Raw genomic sequence first — 25,886 nt, forward strand, 5'->3', positions numbered from 1 at the left:
GTTCACAGCAGAAAAGAAAAAAAAATGATGCACGAGACGGATGTTTTTCGCAATAAGCATACGTACGTCGTCTGGTCGATTCTGCGCACGAGACATCACTCAAAAAAAGCCATGAAATTTCCACACAACAAATTTACGCTCGCACCGAGGACTTCTATTTTAAGATGCATCAGCCCATTACGCGATAGATAGATTTTCATACAATTATTGTCTACACGATTATCTTACAATCGAACTTGAAATTAAACGATGAATTTTCCTTGGAAAAAACGTGCATACAGGAAAATGATCCGCGCAGACTATTAATAGCATAGTGAATCGAAGATCTTTTCATTTTTGCGTTTAAGCTCGGATTTAGAGTCTAGTGTAGCTTTGCAATTTTCAATGTACACATGAGAACGATTACAATGGATGAAACACGTTTTTTTTTTCTGCTTGACAATAGGGCCGAAATTAGAGTACCGCTGATCACTGTATTATGCGCGGTAGAACGGTTTATGGACGTCCAGTATATGAACTGACGGCGACTCATATGCAGTTATTTCAGCAACTGTTTAGTGAGAGTTTTTTATAATTTATATAATATTATACATCCTACGTCGGTAAACTTAAATTAATGCAGTTATTTAATACTAAGTATGTCGGAAAGTCAAGATCTTCACGAACGAAGACATTGTTACGGCTGTCTACTGTCGGTATAGAACAAAAGTACCCTCAAATTCATAAACAATAAGTACTGACTTATAGGTAGTATTTAAAAAAAATTTCAAATCGGACAAGTTTTCGCGCTAAAAGTACGCGAGCCAATCCTGAGCGAGCTATAATCGGAAAATCAGCTGATGCGCGCAGCTGACGTTTCCTCTCTGTCGCATCCTATATATATATATATATATATCGGTGAATTCCTAACCTCGCAATAATAGCTATATGCAATATATGTCTATCAAAACATAATAAGCGTCATGTCGTCAAGAAAAGCATCGTTGGCCAGTTCGTTACGATCGACGGCTTCTTCATTACCAATAATGAGCCGGATAAAATGAAGAAACACAAGGCCCACAAGGCTACAGCTTTGAGAGTAGAAAATTCCTTAGCCGTGAGTACCGTCGCGCGAAATAATTTCGCTGTCTCGTGCATTGAAATTCTACATAATTAATTAGTATTCATTAGATGCTCGTTCATCCGGAAACACCTCGAGTTAAATAGCTTCTTTTGTCTAAGTCGATGTTATTTTTTTGTTCTTCTATTTTTTGCAGTCTAGTGTCGCGAAGGATTGTGGAAATGCATGCGACCAGTGGCACGCAGGGCGACCTGCACATTCAGCTCTCTTTTCATTCAGCGCACTGTAAATAAACTGAGCATTAGAGGCAGAGTTTACGAAATTACACCTTTTCACTGCACACTTGCTTCCTGTCATTAGCGTTTATAGACTGCACACAAATGCTAGCATGATAATGCACAACTAAAGCAACCTTGAGGTATATTCCTGCACACTTTTTCTCCCACTCAATGCGTGCGCTGTGTTTTTTTTACTGTTCAGTCTTGTAAAGTTTAACCAGAAAGTACTGGTCATTGTCTTGCTCTAGGATTTGTAAAGAAAAATGAAAAGTTTATATTTTGTTTTATTTTCAATGGTTGGTAAAATTATGATAGTTAAAATACTCTGTATCTAACTAAAAGTGTTCTGTAGTTTAGATACCCGGAAAAAGTGCATATTATACTTATTGTGTGTTCATTTTTCCCAAAATGTTAATTCTTTATGAGTTGTTCAATGTCAATACAATATAGTTATTTGAGTTATTTAAATTCAATGTAGCAATTGCTTCAGTTTATTCAATAAAAAAAAATATCAAGTTACAATTAATACTAATACTTTACTTGCGTATTGTAAGGTTTACAAATATTTACAACAATTTTATTTATTTTATAGAATGTAAAATTATTTTAAATATAGCCTTGTTCTTTAACTATTTTTTTACTCATAATATTTCTATAAAAAAACGTAACTATTGCTTACTAATAAAATAAAATAAAATCAGTGAAAATCGAGCAGTTCTGCGCATGAAAAAATATTGAAAAACAAAAAATAAATAGAATTTTATTGATCATTGAATTTATTAATTGTTATAAATTAAGTATTATAAAAGTGCCTATGGATGAAATTATTGTCCTCTAAAAGCATACATTATAAATGTGGCAGTTTCTTATCTCTGTAACACAACACTATCAACCATTCCTGCTGATATGAAATAGCCCAGCAAGAATGAAAACTTCTTTTGCCTGTTCAGCATTCAGTTGTGAAGCCGTGTCAGCTAAACTAGTTTTAGAAAACTAACTAAATATACAGGTACCAACGCTTTACCTTTTATTTCAGAGAATCATCAAATACATATCATGAAACTAAGGATTTTTGCAACAGACAAGCGAATGTTAAAATACTCACAATCCAAGTATTATTTTAATGATGTTTTACTCTAAATTGAAGCTGTGAAAGGACCAATTTATATTGTGATTATACGTATCATTATGATTCAATACAATACTCAACAACTTTTAGGTGGGTCTTAACAATATATAAATTATACTCTTTTATAGCACAGTGTGGCTAAAATCCGCTGTTAAGTCACGCCTATCTGTAACTAAAGCAGTCCTTTTTTGCACCGTGTTTAGCACATGAGCGTAGGAGGAGGTGCAAATAAGGACTACTTTAGTCACGAATAGGCGAGACTTGCGGATTTTAGCAGTCTGTGCTATAAAATTTTATACGATACTCTTGACTTAAATGGTTCAGTTTTACACGGCGCTTAGCGCCCTCGCTACGCTCGGGTGCTAACTGCACCGTGTAAAAAAGAACCATTTAAGTCACACGTATCGTAATGTACTATTCTTCATTGCATCATTTTTAATCAAAATTTTTTATTATATTTTGTAGTTTTGTTTGCAGTCTTGATTAATTGTGATTAATTTAATCTTATCAATTAAGTAGGGATAAATATCAATAAAAAATTCTTATCATTATAATTTTCTTCAAAATTGGTTGCACGTGAGCACTTTCCTAATTCTATCTAAATTTTGAATACTTTTGAGTTCATAAAAAATCTTAAAATACTTATATTCTGTTGCTTTCAAATTGTTTAAATTTGTGTATTCCCTTGCAGGTTTGCCAAAGTCAGCCATCTGTGAAAATAAAAATTAAGAAATGTTGCCATCAACCAAAAGTGCCCGAGTCAACCGTCGATTAGTTTTGACGTTAGCTGCCGGTGTCGTTTGTGGATTCCTATCAGCATGTCTTTTCATCACAGCTACCAGGGACATGCCCCATATGTTATACTGGTTTCCCACTGGTTCTTACAGAGACCCTCATCATTATTCGCAACTGGAGCGAGAGGTAGGCAAAACAACTGTGTGTACTTAGCTGGCAGTGTTTGAATTCTTATTGTATTGTCTTGTCTACTTGCGTATTACTCATTATGCTACAAAGTTTGTTTTTGACATAACTAATTGCTGTACAATAAGATGATTCACCTGAACGGAAAAAAATCATAATAATTTAATAATTTTCTTAATGCTTGAGTTTTACCAGGTTTCGTTAAAATGAACCCAGTGGATTAAACTGTCTTAATATACTAAGCAATGTAAAGGCTAAAAAATTAATGACTATTCTAGGTTGGACCAGATGTCGAGGTATCGTTTCACGGTAACGACGAAGACTTTCATAAGGGTGAAGACAGGGTAGCGCAGGAAATGGCGAAAAAGGTGCGGGTCCTGTGCTGGGTCATGACTGGCCCGAAAAATCACCAGACCAAAGCTAGGCACGTAAAAGCAACATGGGGCAAGCGTTGTAACATTCTACTATTTATGAGTTCCGTAGAAGGTAAATATGCGCTTGAATTTACATGAATTATTGATATTTTGATCGACCCGTGCACGTCATACGCGTAATTCAAATCAGCGTGAATAAAAAGGTCGATAATAACTCTTCACATGTGACCTGATAAGCGATGGGTGCACAGACGTGTACAGCGTATTTGTGCACATTTTCAGGGGCAAATGAATTTTGTAATCTAAATGCATAATTTGAATCGAAAGAAGTTAAAGGTAACGCTGTTTATTTAATTTATTTTAGAATCAATTCGCATAAGTTAAGCAAGCTTGAACATACGGAACTATCTTTAATCGATCATGCTTCTAACGCGTGATACATTGTATCGGAGTTAGATTATCATTACATGGTATTTCCTGTACAATTCACATTTGAAGTGTTGCGTTATCTTTATGGATACCATATCTGATTCGTCTCATATGCGTCTATTGGTTCGATATAAAAATTATTCGTGAAGCATTTCAAATTTCAGATAAAGAAAAGATTCTCTAAATTTTGCAAGATCAGTTTTAAAGCATTCTCCATGTTATCGTGGTTTCACAAACTTAATCCGAATTCAAACAAACTACTTAATTATTAGTCTAAAAAAAAATAATTAACGTTTATCGTGCGTTCAGACATCATTCATCGACCTTTGTCTTATACAACTAATTTTCATCATGTATTGTTTTTATCATAGTATATTGAGCCTACACTTTGAAACATTTTTATGATCAACGAAGATCAATATTTCGGTCAAAGCTAAATCAAACTGTGTAAACAAAAAATTCAGTTAAATTTGGCTTTGATAAAACAACTTTATAAATAAAAAGACTTGCGTCATTGGTTGAAAACATTGAATACAGTAAGCTAAAGATCGATAACGTAATTAACATTTTGATTGCAAAAATCATGTCTGCAAATAACAGACTAAGAAAAGCAGACGTTTAATTGATCTTAAATTTACCGAGGCGTGATTTTCTTCTTCAGTATTGATTTTCTCTGCTAAGTATGACGAAACTTTTCAGAGACAACTAATCATAATTGATCAATACTGATTAGATTATTGATCATTTTAGTAAGAGGATACATCGATTCTGTTATAAGTTTTTTATCTCATGCGTGAAATTTTCGACTTTGTTCGTACTGCGAACTACGAACTATAAAATATTTTATTTTACCGGCAAAAAATAAGACTATTTATTTAATATTTTTAGCGTATTAAAACTCTTGATATTTATTTTGTTTAAGATCCTAGCCTACCAACTGTTGTACTGCCAGTTAAGGAAGGTAGGGATAACTTGTGGGCAAAGACCAAAGAAGCATTTAAATATACGTATGAAAACTACAAAGACAAAGCGGACTGGTTTCTCAAAGCCGACGATGACACGTAAGAATAATGCTCAACTTATTCTTATCTATTATCTCTTAGCTCCAAACTATTATACTGAACAGCGTAGCAGTAAAATTGATTCTAGCCATGCCTATCTATTTACGTAATAGATTTGAGTATAACATGCGCGTTTCAAATGCACTGACACTAAATATCGATTAATATAAGGATCTACGAGTTGAAAAGAACAATCTTAGTTTTTCTAGTTTTTATAAAAAGATTTCAAATTTCAAAATTGTATTCGGGGTTACTTAACGTCCACTTATACTGTTCGTATAAGTGGACGTTTATCAATACTATGTGACAATAGACAAATCAATTTAAAAATGTGCCTTATACTTCCTGATTAGATTTAAAACGTTATCTCTTAAGATTAACTTTTGGTACTTGTGTGAAACTACTCCAATTTACCTTTATCTATAGGTACTGTTGATGATGCACTTGTGTGCACAAAAATAAATTGTTTCAATTCCATTGGAGTTACACGAAATTAAAAGAAAAATATAAATACAAATAAAAACAAATAAATATTGAAACTATCTCCTGTTTGTTTTCAGGTACGTGATAGTAGAAAACTTACGCTACATGCTATCTCCGCACTCGCCGTCCTCGCCTCTGTACTTTGGCTGCCGTTTCAAGCCTTTCGTAAAGCAAGGCTACATGAGCGGTGGTGCGGGCTACGTCCTGAGTCGCGAAAGTCTACGTAAGTTCGTCGAGGAGGGCCTGCCAAACAGTACGCACTGTCGACAAGATGCCGGTGGCGCCGAGGATGTCGAGATGGGCAAGTGTCTCGAGCGCGTAGGTGTTCGCGCGATGGACACCCGTGATCTCCATGGACGCGGGCGATTCTTCCCATTCGTACCGGAGCACCATCTCATACCCAATCATGTTGATAAAGACTTCTGGTACTGGAAGTACATCTATTACGAGGCAAAGGATGGCCTTGATTGCTGCTCGGACAGCGCCGTGTCCTTCCACTACGTTAGTCCGAACATGATGTACGTGCTGGAATATTTGATTTATCACTTGAGACCTTACGGAATTAATCACGCGATCGAGGAGCTGCCTACGGGCAGCGATCGGCCTGCTCGTCGATGATGTCGATGAGAGATTTAGAGTCTAGTCGTGCTGTACACAATTGTTTGTTTTTGTCTTTTATGCGTGGGATGATTTTTTTATTGATTTTTTGTTTAGTTTTCTTCGATCTTACGAGAAAGCATTAGAATGTTTTCTGGATTCAAGTTCGAAACTTGCCTTAGCTGAAGAGAACAAGTAATTAAAGGGTTTTCCTTTCAAATTATTTTCTAAGAGATTGTCCGCAACGGACTCAGAATAGCGTATAAGACGGATTTTAAAAATTTATTCATTATCTACCCTGGTAAAAGGCTTCTTTAAGCTATTATATCAAGGCTATGATACAATCAACTGCCTTTTTGTAGTTTATTTTTTTTTATTTTTAATAGACTCAAGATAGTTAGAATACGGTTCACACATATGCTAGAAAAAGTGTATAAACAGAATACGACTCTGCACTGATTATCGAGAAAGTATGAAATAGAGAGTTTTTAAGTACTTATAAATAAACGTTGATTCTCCTAACGTATTTTCAAGAGTGTCCACATACAGCAGAATTAAAAAGAATAGGTAACGAAATCTATCAGATTTTATACTTTATTGGTATAGATAGGATGGAATGTTTACCAGGGTAGCACATTTGCTCGGCAATATACAGTAATTCGAAATATTGCCAGCAGTAGTCAGTTATAAATACATCTAGTCTTCTTGACTAGTTGAGAATCGTATTTTGCGAAGTTCTGAATGAAAATTTAAAATTTCATTAGAATTTGATGGTATAACAGTTGTGCTACATCATGATGACAGAATTAATAATAATAGACAAAAGCGGTATGCCATAAGAGTCTGAATACACGCTTCTTTTAAAATGAATTCGTCAACTAACTTGAATCTCGTAAAAGATTAAGAGGGAATGCAGTGCTTTTACAATTTTTTTAAGCATATGAAGTCTTACTGTACTTATGCGACTTTTCTGACATATAAAACAAATAATGCTATTTTTTTAATGTTTTTTTTAAACTGTCTACTCTTATTACTATGATGAAAACAAGTAGAATGCCAGTTTTTTAAGATACGTAAGATCATTGATAGATGTTAATTACCATTTATACAATCAATGCGACATTCCATTATTTATCATGCCGTTATTAAATTTTAAATTTAAATTTGATACTTGCATCTTTCAGAATACTAACATATCTTCTATTTATACACAAAGTTTATTAATTATCAATTTTATAAAAAATGCATGCAATCAATTATTATCGTAATACGCAGATAGCACCGGCACCACTTTTCTACCAATACAGGTAAGACTACAAAACTGAGTCGTTGGTAAATGTTCACGAAAGATAATTTCCTGCGTGTATTTAGACTCAACTTTTTAATTAAATAAAATCGTTGTGATAACAGCTGCTGATTTTAGAGTCGATAGTTATCAGTAAGACTTTTGAAACTGTTTTTTATTTCTTGAAAAAAAGATTTTCCGTTATTTTTCTTCTGAATAATTTTTGTCAATAGTGTATATAAATTAATTAATTGCTATGTAAGAAGAAGAATAAAAATAATGTTGATAAATTATCAGAATGAAATTGGGACGTAACAAGTGGAAAATGTAAAATAATCAAATATGAATACTCATCTGTGTCTTTTGTAGATAATATTGGTTTCGCAATATGATTACTAGATTATCGAACTGTAGCTTAAATAATTGTTATATGGCATAATTTTTTGAAGAAAAAGCATACCGTTGGATGAGCGATTGTTGACATATTGCAGTGGTATAAATAACTAAGAAAAAAATATTTTTTTTGCAATATAATGACGAAAACTATTTAATGAATTAATTGATTAAACGGTAATAATGGGAATGAAATTTCAATTCAAGTGCCATAATTGCAAAGTATACTCACAACAAAAGTATTGTTCAATACAAGTTTCGCCTTAAGAAACTTATTATTTTACGAATGCCAAGAGTAATACTGTCGAATTATTGACTCAAGAATCGATAAAAGTTATCACGAATATCTTAATTAAATAGATTATAGCGATAGAGTCGTACGTGTGCCGTTTTTGTAAATTACGTTTTCTGCGTTACCGCAGTATAGATTTAAGAATAATAAAATAAGATATTTAAGTGTAAGACATAAGTTGGGTTTGTAACAAAGGGATGCTAGTCAAGCGTGCGTGAAATATAAGGAAAAACAGCCGTAAATGATTATACAATGGAATAAAATGAACGCGTATAAGAGTGATAAATAATCAAATAATGCGTATATTCATATATAAGTATATGAATTTATATATACTTGAGTGACTAGGCTTTTTCGCGTATGGGCTATTTTGCGTTTCTTGTATAATTTTTTTTTTTTAATGCGTTGACATCTTTTATTGTTAATCAGCGAAATTTGAGACAATGAATTCAAACACTGTTATAATGCTAGCAAGGACTTTTAGTTTTTTTTATCAAAGTACTCATTAAAAGTATTTATTTCGAAAAAAAATGGTGTAAAACCGATTTGTTCAATATATCTGCATATTTTTAAGTATAGAAGTGATTTCAACTACATGATGTACATTATAATACTTATGAAGATCGGCATCACTCATATAATTTGCAGAAATATAGTACATGAAACGAAATTGTTCAAATATAAGCCATCAGTCCTTGGTGTAGGCAAATAAGTTATTGTTCATGTACTAATAATTTTGCGATTAGAATATGTTTAGAAAGAAATCAGCAGAAACAACAACGAAACTACAAATAATCGTTTGACAATTTTGTTGAATGTGGAAAAATGTAGATCTGAAATTTGAGAATAAATATACATTTAAAATGAAAAAGAAGTGAAAATAATAAAAACACAATTTCAATGCAGAATGGGGTATATAATTATATATACACATAAAACTGTATTTTCGTAGTATTAATATAATAATAGTAATAATAATCCCAATAATGACGTACTACCCAAGTAATAAATACTATAGATACAGAGTGAGTGTGGGCGTTGTTGTGAGTAAAATTAACCAATTAAGGGAAAAGGGGTATATTAGGATACCTATGTACAAGACATTATTTGTACTATGCGACCGACAGTGTTGCACCGTTCGACGCGCCCCGTTTTCTCTCCCTGTCTTTTTTCTTCACTTTTGTTGTTCGAGATCCAATGCGCGGGAAATTTTGGAAGAACCAACTGGGAGAGGATGGAGGGAGAAAATCTTTCTCTAACAGACCTCTTTCTCACGTTTTCTCTTCTGTCGCACGCTATTCCTTTTATATAATTTTTTTTTTTTTCATCAAGAATTACCTAATCTCGGCGATGTTTTTCCCTTCGGCATAAGTTATCTTTCTTCGAGAAAACAATATTTTACACTATATAATTAATTACACACACATTGTTTCGCCGCAATTTTTTCTTTGTGAAATCCAAATAGATTTTTCTGTTGCTTTATCCAAAAGACAGTCTCGAAAACGTTTGCCACGCACTCCTCGGGTCTAGGAAACGTGATAACAATGACCCATCAAATTGCACGTGGTTGTTACACTATTACAATTCATGGATACTTTCGTCAAATTAGCTAAATTTCGCGCACCGGGGGCTTGTACGAGGCAGAATTAAATGAATACGAGAAAAATCTTGGAAAGAGGTGTACAGTAAAAATTAATCGCGGGCACGTCATCTTTTCATTCTTTCTTTTTTTTCTACATATATATATATAAGAAACGGCAGGAGAGAGTGAGGAAGATGCCACCTTTTACAATATCTTCTATAAAATTAAAAAACAACGTAATATCATTATATTACTTCGTCGCTATTAATAATAAAAGCTTTGTACAAAAACTCGATTTACAATTAAAACATTTGGATACATAACCGTCTAGATTCTGATTTCCTTCTTAATTATTTTTTTTTTAATTTATCATTTTAAAATTGAACTATCTAACGTCAGAAAGATAGCAAATAAAATTGATTTATTTGCTCTTTTTCTTTCTTTTGTCTTAATTAACTTACTTTTCTTTGTTCATTTGCGCTTTTTGCTATGTAATGTTTTGTCACATTTTCTGCATATATACGCACATTCTACTAATAATCGCGCATGTACTCCTCTTTCAACCATTATTCACGTTTTAACTAAGTTTTCTTATTTTTGTTTATCCATTCACCCCTCGCTAATCGCTATTAATTAATATAATTAATAATAATTATAATAATCTTAATTAATAATAATTTTGTCTTATACATTCCTTATACATCTCGACAGTCGAGAATGGTCATTTAATTATGTATGCATAATATTGCCTAAGAACACAAATTGTAGTTTTTCTACGATGTCGGCATCTGTTAGAAAAAGTGTAAAGGGAACTTGTGCTTTGATCGTCTTCATTATCGTTATCACCGTCATAATTATATATAATATATTCAATTCAACTACTCTCATACGTAATCGAAGCAACGCGATTCCCTTTTTATTTTGAGTATGTATCATATAACGCATCGCTTTTTATTTCAACAGTCGGCTACTTGTATTCGTCACTTTGCAAATTGACAATATTTCCGTTTTTTATGTCTGCACTATTAATTATTCTTAAAAATAAATTCAACATTAGTTTAATTGAAATGTCACGATCTCAAATGTTGCAATGAGAAGACTTTTTTATTCAAGTATAATCAGGTTTTTTCATTACATGCAATAATCTTGAATAATGGAATATGTGACATTAATATTACAAAACACAAAATGTCGAGTAAGAAAATAAATTTTAATCGAAATTCACTTCTTCCTAATTATCTAATCAGGCTATAGTTTATTTACATTCGAATTTCGAATAAAGAAAATATCAAGTTCGGGATCAAATTATTGAATCGTAAATTTTGTCTTTTTCAAGGAACAATTTTTTTTTTTTGACTACGAGTTCTACATACGCTGTGTCAAAAATACGTATGCTAAATCAAGCTTTGCACACATTGTGTCAAAAAGTACGGTTCGATACATGTGCAAGAATGTGATTTTAGCCTTGTGTGAACATTTGCGCATGAGCGAAACAAAATGTATTATTTTAGTAGAAAATATAAATTAAAAATAAAATAGTTATCTTCGGTTTATTTTTTCTAATAAAACAATTACTGTAATCCTTCAGGTAAAGGATGATTTATAGTAGAAAAAATTTCTAAAAATAATAATAACATGTAGCCTAGAATAGCGTTTCTACGTGCTTAAATATTTAACCAAAAACATTGAAAAAGCACACAGTAAAATTCTTTTTGTAAAAATAATTGATAAAATCCTTGCAATAAGGTGCAGACAAAAACTGCAATGCAAATCACAAAGATACTTAATATAAGTAGCCGACGTTTGCAACATCGTTCGTTTACTTCATTTAATAATCTCTATTATTGTATGAAGAGTTACGTTAGCAGTAAAAGTTAGGGCGCCCGTAAAGGGCGTTCGTGGCGGCGACCTTCGCTCTCGTAAAGCCCCGAGTGAGCACGATGACAAAAACGCGACAACGAGTGTATCAAAGAATAGTCGTCCCGCGTTTGAAAATGGAGAAGAAGACATGTGGCGGCAAAGTGTGGGTCAGACGAGGGCTGCCGTCGCATGATAGAGCTGCATGAGCGCCTGCATGTGCACCGGCAAACAGGATAATCTGTCCTTCGTGTTTGCATCCACTGATAGCCATGATAACGCGTTGTAACCTTCAAGTACGTATCTGAAAATAAAATATAAGTTACGTTCGTTTGACTAGATACACGTAATAAATGTATTGACAGAGATATGTTTGCATCTGCGTACCTGAGCACATCGGTGGTAAGTGTGGAGTCGAGACCATGCGAGATAACGGCGCTTTGATTGTTCAGCAGCTCGTCATTGGATTGGATGGCTGGGCTGTGCAAGTGAAGAGCGTTCTTGAGGAAAACTGGACAGACGCCCTCGAGATGAGGACAGGCAGACCAAAACCAAGAGGGCATACGTCCTGTAGGCGCCGTGGATACTAGATAGCCAAGAGCCAGCGGCTGCTGTAGTAGGTTACCCGACTCTTCAACTTGCTCTGAATTCGCCGCCTACAAAAAAATTAAATCATTGTTTTATTAACTACAATAAATTTATCAAATAAAAAAAAACTTATTTGAATATATACCCTCGGCGTGTTACTGCAAGGGTACGGACTGCCAGGTCCATCGTGATTTCCAACTCCAGATCCAGGTCCGTCGCCACCAAGGGGTGAACCTTCGGGTCTACGTGGACTACCGCTAGGGCTTTGACCACCACCGCCACCGGGTTCCGGCCAAACATTGAAAATATCATTAAAGTCGGTCATGCCCTCCATGCCCTCAGGAAGGTCCTCATGCAGCGCGGAAAAGAGCTCGTCATCGCCCAACTCCGGTTCGTTTATTTGTTGCTCGTGGAAGGCAGTTTGTGACGACTGCGCAAAAGAATTTAATTTTTAAGAAATTGTTAGTCAATACCTGCTGTTTGGTAATAGACAGATGTCGATCATACCTGCGTGGTGGCCGAGGTGGGGAAGACGAGTATGTGTGTGCAGGTGACGTCTTGCGGGGTCGACAGTTGGCAGTTGACGGAGGCTTGACTGAACCTCTCATCTGGGGTAAATTGGTCAGCCATGAGCCTGAGATTACTATCAGGCTCGAGGGAAACAAGACAGGCGCTAAGCACACAAGGTGCAGCCGAAGGATACAGCAAATTACACTGGCCGCAAATATCCTTAAGATGCTTAGACGCCTTTAACAGAGCTTTTTTAGACAACAGCCAACTCCAACCCTTGAGCTCACCGTGACCAATTCTGCCTACGCGACCAACCACGAGCCTCCAAGGCTGTACCTGTATCAATATAAAAATCATGAGTTTTATTCCTCTTTTTACCTTTCAGAAATTCGTATGAAAAAAAGTCGCACGTACCCCTTGAGACATTACACCGAGTATAAAATCCATAAGTTTCTGCAGGCCGGCTCTTCTGGCCGAAGCTCGTTTCCTTCTTTTCCTGTTGGGTATGTCGATGTTGATAGTGGCTGTCTCGAATATCTCACCCCGGTCGTCGGTGGCGACAGCCAATAGCCAGGACTGGTCTTCGCTGAGACAGTAGCTTAGGTAGAGAACTGAGCACTCTTCGGGACCAGTGGTACCAAAAGAGTCGGGCGCCTCGCTTTTACAACGCAAAGGCGCTAGTACGTACGCCGGAGCGTATAGCCGCAGCGCTGCTTTGTTGCGTTCCTGATGTGCAGGTGCAAGAATGTTACTATGAGACTGCAAAAGTACCATCGAAACGGATACTTTATTGTCGAAACAACATGCATAACCAACAATAGTTTTTACGGCATTATTGCCGATTTTTGTTCATCCAAGAGCATCTTGTTAAAAAACATGTATATATATATATATATATATATATATATATATATATATATATATATATATATATATATATATGCGCGAAAATACTTACATCTTTGTTTTTAAGGAAGAGATCTGCTGCAGCGGCCGTTCCGAAGCCAGTGAGACTCCTGGCTGCTGTATTGTGCGATAAAAGCCTTCGGCCTTGCAAAAATACGTTCAATGCTAAAGCCCTCATCTCATCTTGGATTTTCCGCCTTTCACGAACTCGACCCAGTTCCATGACACTTTCTAACGATATCAACTGAAAGAGGCAATGCATTTTTTTTTATCAGAAAATGATAGGTTACTATTCTAATGATTTGTGATGTACAATACTGTGAAAAAATTAAATAATCACATACCTACCATACTTTGATTATTATTATAAAATATCATTAAGCATCATCAAATATTCTTGATAGTTTACCTGTACGCTGATATTTCCTCTGATACCCTCGGGCATATTGTTCACAGCTGCTGCGAAGGCGCGTAGCAGTGCCAGGATGGCCAATCGACGGCGATCCGGACAGTCAGCACCTCCCAAAGAGAATGGCTCAACAAGGTAAACGACGACTGAAGGTAATTCGAGCTCTTCCTCGTCGGGTCCCAGGGCTGCGGCCTGCGACTGCTGCTGTTGCTGTTGTGAATTGCCCGTCATTGTCGTCTGTGGATTGTTTGTCGTGTTCTGCGACGTAGGCGTCGTATTACCCGCTGTCGAATTGGCGTTCGGCGTCGCACCTGATGGTGCTTCGCTTCGCGCGTTCTCACCTTCTGTAAATGAAAAAGTCTCGTCTTTAGTAGTATATAATTAATGATGTAGAATCATTTATATTGAAAGTATTTCATAAAATGTGAAAAAATAAATAGAGATTTCGACTCACCCACAGATTCCGGTTTGCTAGGCGTACCATCCGGCGTGGCAGGCATCGTCTCTGTTACATTACTGCTTGATTGATTCTGCTTGCCACCGCTGCCGGTCATGTCACCCAAGTCAAATAGACTTCTGTCCTGGATGACCTGAGTGAGGTAAGGCGCGAGCCTTTGATTACAAGCCTGAGCGTACAATCTGAGGCACTCGCCGATGTGGTTGTCGCCGAGTAATTTGAACCACTCGTCAGTCTGCTGCTGTTGCTGTTGCTTGTTGTTGACATTGTTGGTATTCGCGAGCTTCTGCGTCGTGGACTTGCCAACACGGAGGATACCGTCACGCACCGTTTTGGCAATAGGAGTGTGCTTACCCAGCCGACAAATCTGTAGAAAATGTATGAGATGTCAGCTACTTTTACGAGAGTTAGTCTCATCATTTCTATCACAATCGATGTCGGCTTACCTCGTATGTAGTAGACAATTCTCTAAAGAAGGTCTTGACCTTGCCGACAACGCAATCATTATCAGGCGCGACTACCACGTAAGCCACGTCTCTGGGTCCCGCGTAGGGTTCGAGCAATAATTTTTCCCAGTAACTGAGCGCATAGGGCGACAGCGACAGCCAATCCCTATCATAACCGACTACAAGTGCCGGTACAGGTTGTGGCTCGCAACGATCCTTAGTATCGCGACCAGCAAGCCTGTGGAAGCCGCGCCACGTGAGTATTCTGACCGTATAAGGCGCATCCCACATTCTTGTGGCTTTCTGCTGGATGGCCTCCTGTAGTAATGGCTGCACGGTCTTCATGATGCGCACGATGTCTCCATTGCACTGAGGACCCTTAGCTCGGAGGAATGCCCAGCGGTGCACGCCGTTCAGTCGTTGGCTGCGATCTACAGGCGAACCTGTTTATATCAATTTATTATTATTATGACTAAATCAACATTTTAAAAATATTTTAAAGAATTAGATGTACAAACCATCAAGTTTGCTTTGGTCGATAGCAGCAAGGGAGAGCTCGTTGCTGTCACTAAACTCGAGGGCATTAACACTGAGCGAGCTGGGTTTTGTGCGGTTAGCGGCATAGAGTCGCGCTGCCTTGTGCAGACTGCTTGCCGAACTCTGGACGATCAGACACTGCTCACGAAGGAGTTCGAGGACAGTGGACGGCACGATATCAATGCCCTCGGGTACAGTCTTCGAGTCGCAACAGGCGATCGTCGCGAGCGAGGCTTTTTTCTTCTCGGCCGGGTCCTCGGCTATGCCTGTGATCTCCATCTCGTCCTCGTAAAATAACCCGGCTTTATGCGCCAGGCGTCGATTAACTACGGCGCTAAAGCCACAGTTGCACCTAAACTGATCATCGTCCTAAAATAATAATGGGTAATGATTCATTAAATTCCAGTTATATTGCAGATTTTAGAAATAAAAATGAAGCAATATATAAGCGAGTTTCATACCTGGAAGACATTATTACTAGCAGCCCAGGAGCCAGCAAGATACGTTCCTGCATCGGCTCCTTTTATATTTCCAATACCTTTTCCTTGGGAATTACAGACACACAAACTACAGCTGTTAAAGTTGTGATCACGGAAAATGTTCAAAGCTGTATCGCCAAGCAGAATATTGACTACCAACGAGTTTGACTCGGGTGCACGCATAGGTCCGGGAGTGTCGGCCTCGATACTGTTAAGGTTTTTATTGAGATAGGACGAAGTGGTGGATGTCGCCGGTGAGGGCTGATCGTAAGGCGGCGGTGGTGGTCGCACGCTCATCACACCGCCTTGCATCTGTTGGCGACCGTAGGGTGTACCAAGCTGCGCTGGGCTTGCCGGCATAAGTTGAGCTTGGTGCTGTTGCTGTTGTTGCTGCAGCACTTGTTGCTGCTGCTGTTGCTGCTGTTGTACAGAGTTTGGCCGAGTTGGCTGCGAAGACTTATCTTGGTTACTGTAAAAGAGAATTACATTGTAATCGTGTTGGTGGAAACGTGATTTAAACGTGATTTTCATGAATGTACACTATTCATTTTGTCAATACAAAGAACAACAATCTAAAAACATTAATATGCTGTACAAAATGATATACGAAGCTCACTTTTGATTAGCGTTAGCGTTACTACACTGCCAGGACGTCCTGTAGACGCAGTGAGCCGGTAGAGTAACGGGCGGCAAGCTTTGACTGGGCAGGTTAGTAAGGGGTGCATATTTGGACGATCCAACAAGTTTGCACATGGTGGGCGGTTTGAAGACGTAAGACCAATCATCAATTGGCTCCTCAGGCGGTGAGCCCATGTTTGGATAGATGTCCGGCAACTGTCGTTGCAGCTGACGTTGCTGCTGTTGATGTTGCTGGACGATTTGCGTACCACTAGCCGCTGCTACCGCTGAGGCCGCTGCAGAAGTTAGGTCAGTTTGCTCGAGGCTAGGGTCGCCGAGTTGGCAAGGCGAGGCCACCGGGTTGTGCTCAAGCGACGGCGGCGTCGGAAACATCTTGGAGAGCTCTTCGGGCCGTAATACGCCTACACCCCGATTGCAAGAAGAGGACGAGGAAGAGCTGTGTTTGCCAGAGCTAGATGACGTATTAGCGCCCGAGGCACCGGAGTTCGAAGTCGTGCTATCCAGCCGAACGTCCGAGCCGTCGTGTCCGCCACCGCCACCGGATTTGTTCGAGCCCGGGGGCGTTTGCACTTGCAGTTGGTTCAGGTTCTGATAATCACGCATAAACTCGATTAGTCTTCTTATGCACAAAATGGTTTTAAAAAATTGCTGCATCAATTATACTTACAGTTTCGTCGCTGGAAGTATCAGGATCGGAATTATCGAAAATTTGATCTAAATCTTTGTACGATGCTTGAAGACCTTCACTAGTGAATAGAGAGCTTGGCTTAGGTTCGTCCCTTTGCCTTTTAAGTCCGTCAACGCCAGTGCCGTTTTCTTCACCATTTGCGTCAAATTCATAAGGGTCCGGTCTTCCGCCTATACATTCCCCCTGGAATCAAAACGTTATCGTCATTTATAATTTGCAAGTTTGTTTTTACACCTGAACTGAGTTACATTTGACGAATAAATGTATAATATCGAGAAGCTGAATCAACTAACCGACATCGTGCCGGGCTCCTGCTTTATTTCGAGCATAGGCTGTTGGCCTTGCGCTTGCATCGCCTGACCCATAGGTCCATTTTCGCCAAGCAGATTGGACTGACCAACAGCAGTGCAGGAAGACGGGTTCATCGGCGGATAGAGGCTCTGATTGTGGCGCAAACTGGCTGGACCCAAAGGTGTGCCCTTGAGTCTCTTGACCGGGTGGTTAAGCCATGCCTCTTGTGTCGAGTAGTCGTACAGCCAGGGCAGCGGCTGTTCGTCGTCTAGCAGCGCACCCTCGTACTCTTTCGAAGTGAGCAGTGGCCGCTTGAGCGTCGGTGGCGGTGGCGCCTGAACCACTAGCTGCTGAGGATGCTGTTGCTGCTGTTGTTGCTGCTGCTGATGCTGCTGCTGCTGTTGTTGTGGGTTGATGGGCGTCGACGTCGAGGTCACGGAGCTGGGAATAGCCGGGCTTGGCACCTGCGTGTTGCTCGAGGGTATCGACTTCGGGCCGCCCTGTCAAATATACGGTTACTCTTAGTATACAATTCAATGGATTTGAATATTTTTTGTGAATCAACACAAGTGAGATCATCGTCTACTGACCTGTGACGGAGTGAGCGGCGGCTGCAGAAGGTTGATCGCCGGTTGGCTCATCGACTGCTGCTGCTGCTGCTGCACCTGTGGACTCCCGGGAGCACCCGCTGGACCGGCGATGGATTGCTGGGCCGGGTTTTGGGCATCAGCCGGTGGTATACTCGCTGGCGGTTCCGAGTGAGGAGTTGGCAACGGCGACGGCGCTGGAGAACCGGGTGAACCCACCGACGGTACCGGCAGACAGTCACCTCCCGTCGGAGGACCTCCCCGAGGGTAGGAAGGTGGCCCACCATCTGGTGGCGTTTTTGGTGCGTCCGGACGACTCACCGACACCCTGTGAAGAGAGAAAGACGACGATCGGTTAGTTTGGATGACTTAGGTTGAGCTGATGATGCTGGAAAAGCTGCTTCGGGAATGAGGTTTTTTGCACCAGTCAAGGAACAGTGATTCGATGAGAACAGTGATTTGAATGCGATAGAAGCTCTCTTTGATTTTGAATGATTGTTGAAGCCACATTGTATAGCGAAGAGCTAGTTTTTCATGGGTTTTAAACTAATCGACGTTCGACTTTACTTTTGTGCTTGATTTGAAAATTAGATTAGATAGTCTTTGATTTCAGCAATAGCTTAATAATCAATTTAAAAAAAATGACAATCTGTGCAATGGTTCTGCATATATGAGTTGCAGGAACAATTATGTTACACGTTCGAATAACAAGCACCAATGAATGCGGCACTTTTCTTCTCTCGATGGATCGATTACGTTTGACAAGAGTGCAAAATGTAATTTCTTAGTCTAGATCTACAGTGATATTAGAGTGATGCAAAATCATAACGTTCTGTAAAACAAGTTTCCGCATGGCAATCATAAACTTGGTAGTCTAATTTTTCACTAAAATTCAAACGCATGCAAATATAAGAAGTACAGCGAGCCTCTAGGCTCAAAATCTAACATTCCTCTGTTATGATTAAAGCCAACACAGTAAAATGTCATAAACGTCATTGTCGCAGCATGTATTTACAAATGCAACCTGTGAAAGAGAAAACCAAACGATCCAGAGCACAAACACACGGACACACACCTGTGAATAAGCACCAAATAATGAAACGTAAAAACCAACGCATGCAGTCCTAAACATTTTGTCTATAAACCAAAAATGATCATCAACCTCGATTATGTACGCTTCGTTATCCTGATATAGCCTGATAGATAACGACATTGTCAATGATGATTCGGAAAAGAGAATAGTTATTCGAAATGACCCATGTGAGTGTTAAGTAGAAGAAAAAAAAATAATACGTCACACGTGAACGGTGAAGTTTTATTAGCGACGACTCAACCCGCGTATACAACAACAGATGGTATGATGTTCTATAAAATATATACAGATGTATATTTACACATTGATAAATTGATATGATCGTGGATGTATGGACGTCGCATCAGCCCGCGAGTATTATAAGCAACGATGGGATGGTAGTCGAGATTGGGGTGCTTCCTTTCTTTATTCGTTTTCAAGCAGGATGCCAGCGGGATATGAGGTGTCCGATACCAAAAGAAAATTTTGACGCGAGTCGATCTCACGTACTCGCAAGTGAGCATACAAGTAAAGTACGTATAGACGGTTCGTCTTTTTGAAAGGATTTCTTTTGGCATCGCACATTTGATATCCAGCGTATGTACACTTTTTACATTATTTTTTTTTATATTATTTGGTGTTAATGAGCTGCCACTGTTACGATCTGCCAGCAAGATGTAAATTAGATGAAAGCACGGTAAAACGCAATTTTCAAACCCAGTTTAACTCTAATTGTTTTTATCAGTACTTTAATAAACCGGTTATTGTTTTTACTGTGCAGTTGGCCAAAAAATAAAAAAAAAAAGATGATACGGATTCACGGAGAAGATATTAGCACAGTGTACCAGTCAATAACCAAGCCTTTTCCAATTTACATATCTCCTCCGTGAACCCACGCTTTTCAACGACAGCGAGCTTAGGCAAATTGCGTTGCAGAGTCGTCGAGAAAGAAGAGGGCGACTGATCGGCCAGTCCTTTCTCGAAACCATCATCATCGTCATCATCGCCACGAGCAACAGCAATCCTCGGTAATAGAAAGGTGTATTATGAGCAATAGAAGATGAGCCGTCACTGCTGCTTCGGGAGCTGTCGACTACCCACCTTGGGGTATTAGCGGGGGCAACGGAAGAAGGGCAAACGGACGACGACGACGCAGAAGTAGAAGAGGACGAGGGGGCGGCGGCAGCAGCGCTCGGCGAGTCCCAGTGGAGAGTCGAGCGCCGGTGGAACGGCACCGGTATCCTGCGCCCGCTGCTCGTCCTTTCTGACTTTCCTCCGCCGCTGGGATTCGAGGACGAGCTGTTGAAGTTGCTGCTGCTGCCGAGACTGCCGCCACCCTTCCAACCGGCCAGCGGGCTGGACGTGCACCTGTAACCGATCTGCTTAACCTCCTGCTCGTACGACCTTTGCTTCCGTCCTCCTCCTCCGCCGCCGCTGCGCGACCTCGAGCGATCGTCCCGGCCATGCCTGTCTCTGCGTTTGCCCGCGTTATTTTCTGTCTTTCTTTTTGTTAGTTGCTTATTTTTACTGGGTGGGTTTGGACTTTCACACGCGCATTCGCACTCTCGTATACTTGCTCTGCAGTCGTCGGCGAAAATTACTCGGAGCTTTGGACTTATAAGGACGGTGCTCAGCAATTGTTCAACCTGCAGCGAGTTGCTTTCACCGACGACTGATTTATTTTATGTATAGCATTGCTTGTGGTTGTTGCTGTTGCAGTGATATTTGATCAAGATTTCTTTTGGTTTAATGGTTCTAACAATTATAATATAGGGTATAGCATCATGAGAATTTCTTTTAATTCCAACTAAACGAACACTACGTTTTCACACGATAAACAACTTTTCTATTGCTCTTGTCGATTTCCGGATTGTTAGAGTATGTACAGTTACAGTTTTATCGCTCAGTTTGTTAAATATTTCCTATACAAGATATCTGTACATAATACGACGCCTCTTTGGGATCACTGACAGTATATACTATATAAACGGATTTGGTAATGCACATGCAAACACGCATTGATACACAGCAAATGGGCGTTTATCAGTTGACGGTATACAAGTTTATGTATATATGTATATTATTTGAGGTACTTTGCACAGTATGTATATGTATATGCATATAAAACACGGCATTAGACGTGACGAAAGAAAAATAAGATAAGAAGTAAAAAAGTAGATCTTTCGTCTTTTCAGAAAGGGAAATCACGACTTGCAACACGTATAGTATAGTAGTTAAAAAATAATAACAGTGTGTAGGATAATTGAGTATACTTGCAAGTTGCATTCTAGTTTTCTACTTTCCAGACAAACGTTGGTCAAATTTTTGAGGGAACACGTTCAGCATGTAATTAACAGTTCAAAGGCAAAAAAGGTAAAACAAAACAAAATAGGCTATCAGGAGCTAATAATGCTGCTGTATTTCGAGTACGTGCCACTAGCAATTCTTTACAACTACGCGATTCATTATCCAGGATAGTAAAAGCTATGCTTTTTCGTTCAAAACAAACACGCCTGTATACACTTTTAGAAACTTTGATTAACTGAAGTGACATTTCGGAAAAATCTACAATTATTTTGATGTAACCCGACGAACCGAGTATTTTTTTTATTCCACCCTTTATCTCCCGTTTCCGTTGCGATAGAATACACTCGATTCCCAATTAGTAATTTCCCGAAACATCACTGCAGAGAAATCCACAACAAGCATCTCTCGTCGCACAAAACACGTCCAACTCTCTCATTAGATCTACCTTCAGTATTTATATATAAAAAAAGGAATACAAAAAGGAAAAGGCAAAAATCTACTATTTTTCGGTAAGGGCTGAATTCTCTGGCGCAAATCGGATTCACACTACGAAGCTCATCAGATTTGCAACAATGTAATCTAATATATTCAGACTCATCCTAATTTATTCAACTAGTAATAATAGATAATAAGACATGCAGAGCACATGAGAGTGAGCAATTAAATCTGCTGAGACTTACTTGGAGCAGCTGCAGGAAGACTTGAGGGTAGGATCAACAAAGTTCCATCCTCCGTTGGGCTCGTTGGCCTCTCCGTTGTTGAGCTGTTTTCCAGCTTGTCGAGACGGGCTACTGGCCCTCGCGCCAACGATACACTCGGCCCAGACCCTCTCGGGCAGCTCGGTAGCTGGACCCAAGTCCCTCTGCATCGATAGCGGATGCTCGTAGCTAGCCGGACTGTTAGGAGGCGACAAGGGCATGGTGATCTCGATGCCAACGCCGTTGACTGTGACACTGCTAGGACCGAGGCCCGCTGGGGCTCCGCAGCCACTACCTCCGCTCGTCATGCTCATCATGACCGGGCTCTCATCCATGTCGGTCACGAGGACGTAGCAGGATGGGTAGCGCATGCGGACACCGCCTACGAGGACCTCCACGAGGGCCGGCAGGCCTGGTTCCAGACCAGAGCTGTTGATCGGGTAGAAGGACTTCCACTCGTCGAGGAGTTGGGAGTCGAGACGACCCACCTGGCCCGTCAGTGTACCTGCCAGACCGTACGGTGCGAGGATCACTGTGCAACAAACAAGACGCTTTCATTAGCACCATCATTATTATTATATTGAAAAAGTATCTATCATAACCATTGACGTTTCGAAATAGAAAACGAAGCTTTGCTTTTCACGAACATCTAAAAACTAAATGAAAAAATATGCACAGCTTACCTTTGACCGGCGACTGAGACGTCTGGGTTCGCTGAAGACAGGCCCTCGTCAGGTGTCTGACCGCCGGATGTTGCCGCACATCGACGCTCGCGCAGACCGTGCTCTCGCCGTGCACGAAGAAAGCGAAGGAGAACGACAGGTGGCTGCTGCGAAAAATTCACCAAAACATTATGCATACAGTCTAAGGCTGCGCTTCTCAAAATTCTTACCTCGAGCATCGATGCTTCTCGAAGCCGTCGTAGGGTTGGACGAACCATTTTCCGAGTCGCACAAAATCCCGCGACAGTAGACATCTCTCGATGAGGTTGTGCAGGGCCTTGAACAGTAGCGACCTGCACTCGTACGACAGACCGCTCTCCCATGAACCTTGTTCGCTTTCTGCAATGAAAAGTCAAAAATATTATCGTATCAATAAACACTCTTTCCTGTATCTTCACGTTGGATTCTGATACTCGAATATTTTACGCAATTCGGAGGAGAGAAAGGTAAGACAATGAATTATGTAGCAGAGTTGCAGCGGGTCGCTGCAGAAAAGTCGGCTAGAAAAGGAAGCCACGACGCGCGCGCGCGCGAGAAAAACAGTTAAGTTCTACAACTGCGCACTGCACTGGCTTTCCCTCGGTTTTGTTCCCGAGACGCCTTTTCTCTTTGCCCGACGACGTAGGCTGCACTGGCTTTTTCTCAGCCGTCGACAGTGCCGAATGTGATTCGATAATCGCTTCGAGTTTGGTTTTATAACTGCTTTAAAATTCTGATAATACATAATACATACATCGCATGCATATCGAATCGAGTATAATCGACAAATGAGAGCGTCGTCGAACAAGGCGAATCTCACGCCAATTAAATCGGTCCCTCGTTGGCTCGCTTATAAAAAGAAAAATCGTACAGAGGAACAGAGCTGGCTCGAAAAAAAGAGAGCTGTATAGCAGTAGCGCGAGTATCGCTTATAGCGGAGGCGGTTAACTTGCGCAAATTCATCGCAGCCTGCGATTTTCCGCGTCGCCGCTACTGCGAGGCGAATATTTAGAAATCGATGCTTCTCGACTCCGCGCGTATATACATATACTTATTTTTCTGTCTGGCTTGATTCGCTTCGCGTCGTTCTGTTTTACAGTCCATATCGGAGCCGATGACGGAAGTGCCGGTGCTCTACCGGGGAGAGCGTATGCGTGTAAGTATAACACAGAAGAGAGATACGCGGCGATATCAATTAATTATAGCATCGAGACAACGTGATTGATTACGTTTATACATAAGTACTTCGCTCATATATAACGTCGAGCGAAGCCCACAAAACACCATAGCGGCATATCAGCCGGACGGCCGCGGAAAAAAGGCACAGACATCGCACTGCGCAGGCGCCGCTGTGTACTTCGCCTAGGCGAAGTCGAAGATCGAAGTCGAGGGCGGTGCGCGCGCGGCCGACACGTGTTCGTAGCCCTACTCCGCGCGTCATTGGCGTCGATCGATAGTCGTGTCGTCGCGCAATGTTTGCAAGCATCAGCGCGTGCGGCGTGTCACCGCGGCTCTGTGCTTATCTTACACTTCCCTCTACACCCTGTACACGGACTTCTCTCCATTTTCCACGGGTTTAAATCGTCTCGACTAGACGCGCTAGAGACGCTGCGCGATAGCTTCGACGACACCGAACGAGGAGAGAAAAGCTAATAAAACAATACGCGCGCGCGCGCGCGCGTGTGTGTATACACACAATAAGCCGGTGCGACATGAAAATTCCAAGAGTCACGACTACACGGCAGAGCAGCAGCAGCGACGCCTCGATCCAATGGCAATGACCCACTTGCTGCTGCTCTCGGCTTGTCTTCCTCTCGGCGCGCACCGCGCGACTGCTTTTGTATACGTGTATAGTATATACACATACGTCTGTCTGTCTGGCGGGTATCTTTGTGTGCATTATAAAGATATTCAGCGAGAGAGAGAGAGAGAGAGAGGATGATTGATCGCCCGAGAAGCTCGAGAGATTCCTCGGGGAAATCAAGTGTGCGCTAATGGGATGATTCTATATACACTGATGCGCGAATATCTCTTTGCGCTGCACAGATTTGTAATCATATGGGGGTGATTAGTTAAGTCCTCCGGCGATCGATGCTTTAAAGCGGAGTAGGCGACGACGACGACGCTACACTGACGTCAATGGGAGGAGAGGAGAAAAGCATCTCCCTCTCGGCTGCAGCGACTCGAGAGAGCAGCCTTATCTGTATAACGTAGATGCGCTTGCTGTTATCGCGAGAGACGAGGGCGCTTTCGTTTCGCGCGCGCTTGTGCATCCCCGTCATGAGACGCGATGTGGGTTTGAGGGTGAAAGTGTACGCGGAGGGTTGTTCTATGGTGCTATAATTGTTTTTTGGTTTCAATCAATCGCCACGAACTAATTTTGCTATTACGTCAGTTTAACAGAAACTGTTGCTTGGACTGATGAGCTATTAACAACCGGAGCACTTTATAAAGCTTTAGAACAACGAAGCGCCACATTACAGTTCTTTAGTTGAAATTCAATGCCTTCGCTCTAAATAATGAAGCTTGGTTCTAGCAGACTATGCGACAGAGTGTCTCTATACAGTGGCACATGCATACGCAATTGTGATAGTCGAGCCCTATAAGTGTTCGATAGGCTGGATCAGACGCGCGAGTTAAATCAGTTCATCAGCTCATCGTTTAACGAGTCTACACTCAATTGTCTGATCAAAGTGATATAAAATATCAATAGCAGTATAAACCACTGATACGATTAAAAGCGAATGTCAGAATATTTGAAAATCCAGGCGTTTAGACACCGAAAGGGCGACAGGTGAACGGCATCCGCTCCTGCATCAGGATCTCGCGT

The 25,886-nt window shown here is 40.4% G+C and overlaps 2 protein-coding genes across 12 annotated transcripts in view; one reads left to right on the forward strand and one right to left on the reverse strand.

Annotated features, from left to right (window-relative positions):
- The first annotated feature begins 888 nt into the window (after positions 1-888).
- LOC100120600 (glycoprotein-N-acetylgalactosamine 3-beta-galactosyltransferase 1) lies at positions 889-6,854 on the forward strand. 4 transcript variants are annotated; one of them, XM_031932659.2, is made up of 7 exons: positions 889-1,096; positions 1,257-1,478; positions 2,375-2,557; positions 3,159-3,388; positions 3,667-3,874; positions 5,114-5,252; positions 5,813-6,854. In XM_031932659.2, the coding sequence occupies exons 4-7, from the start codon at positions 3,200-3,202 to the stop codon at positions 6,351-6,353; spliced, it is 1,077 nt and encodes a 358-aa protein (XP_031788519.1). In that variant the 5' UTR covers positions 889-1,096; positions 1,257-1,478; positions 2,375-2,557; positions 3,159-3,199; the 3' UTR covers positions 6,354-6,854. The 4 variants fall into 4 exon arrangements, with proteins under 4 accessions (XP_031788519.1, XP_031788520.1, XP_032456833.1 ...); XM_031932660.2 differs by lacking the exon at positions 1,257-1,478; XM_032600942.1 differs by lacking the exons at positions 889-1,096; positions 1,257-1,478 and adding an exon at positions 1,490-1,634.
- A 2,760-nt stretch (positions 6,855-9,614) lies between these two features.
- The window catches only part of LOC100120623 (mediator of RNA polymerase II transcription subunit 13), a 35,860-nt gene continuing 19,588 nt past the window's right edge, over positions 9,615-25,886 (reverse strand). The window contains exons 3-21 of one of the 8 annotated variants that reach the window (XM_031932638.2): positions 23,248-23,416; positions 23,039-23,184; positions 22,338-22,887; positions 20,452-20,718; positions 18,282-18,606; positions 17,694-18,191; positions 17,380-17,583; positions 16,690-17,300; positions 16,056-16,542; positions 15,576-15,963; positions 15,058-15,500; positions 14,609-14,978; positions 14,155-14,498; positions 13,798-13,989; positions 13,254-13,598; positions 12,837-13,175; positions 12,475-12,759; positions 12,129-12,397; positions 9,615-12,045 (exon numbers count right to left, since the gene is read on the reverse strand). In XM_031932638.2, the coding sequence (XP_031788498.1) occupies positions 11,913-12,045; positions 12,129-12,397; positions 12,475-12,759; positions 12,837-13,175; positions 13,254-13,598; positions 13,798-13,989; positions 14,155-14,498; positions 14,609-14,978; positions 15,058-15,500; positions 15,576-15,963; positions 16,056-16,542; positions 16,690-17,300; positions 17,380-17,583; positions 17,694-18,191; positions 18,282-18,606; positions 20,452-20,718; positions 22,338-22,887; positions 23,039-23,184; positions 23,248-23,416 (6,365 nt within the window). In that variant the 3' untranslated portion in view covers positions 9,615-11,912. Of the gene's footprint in view, positions 12,046-12,128; positions 12,398-12,474; positions 12,760-12,836; positions 13,176-13,253; positions 13,599-13,797; positions 13,990-14,154; positions 14,499-14,608; positions 14,979-15,057; positions 15,501-15,575; positions 15,964-16,055; positions 16,543-16,689; positions 17,301-17,379; positions 17,584-17,693; positions 18,192-18,281; positions 18,607-20,451; positions 20,824-22,337; positions 22,888-23,038; positions 23,185-23,247; positions 23,417-25,886 lie in introns of all 8 variants that reach the window. The other 7 variants (XM_031932637.2, XM_031932635.2, XM_032600934.1 and 4 more) reach the window with 7 other exon arrangements.

Source organism: Nasonia vitripennis, chromosome 5 (genome assembly GCF_009193385.2).
Source record: "Nasonia vitripennis strain AsymCx chromosome 5, Nvit_psr_1.1, whole genome shotgun sequence".
Lineage (NCBI taxonomy): Eukaryota > Metazoa > Arthropoda > Insecta > Hymenoptera > Pteromalidae > Nasonia > Nasonia vitripennis.

What these genes read in the sequence shown, in the direction of transcription:
- LOC100120600 (XM_031932659.2), top strand. Translation starts at nt 3,200, where the DNA reads ATGTTGCCATCAACCAAAAGTGCCCGAGTCAACCGTCGATTAGTTTTG. An exon ending in ATTTATGAGTTCCGTAGAAG is followed by an intron (nt 3,875 to 5,113) that starts GTAAATATGCGC and finishes ATTTTGTTTAAG; the next exon opens with ATCCTAGCCTACCAACTGTT. An exon ending in CTCAAAGCCGACGATGACAC is followed by an intron (nt 5,253 to 5,812) that starts GTAAGAATAATG and finishes GTTTGTTTTCAG; the next exon opens with GTACGTGATAGTAGAAAACT.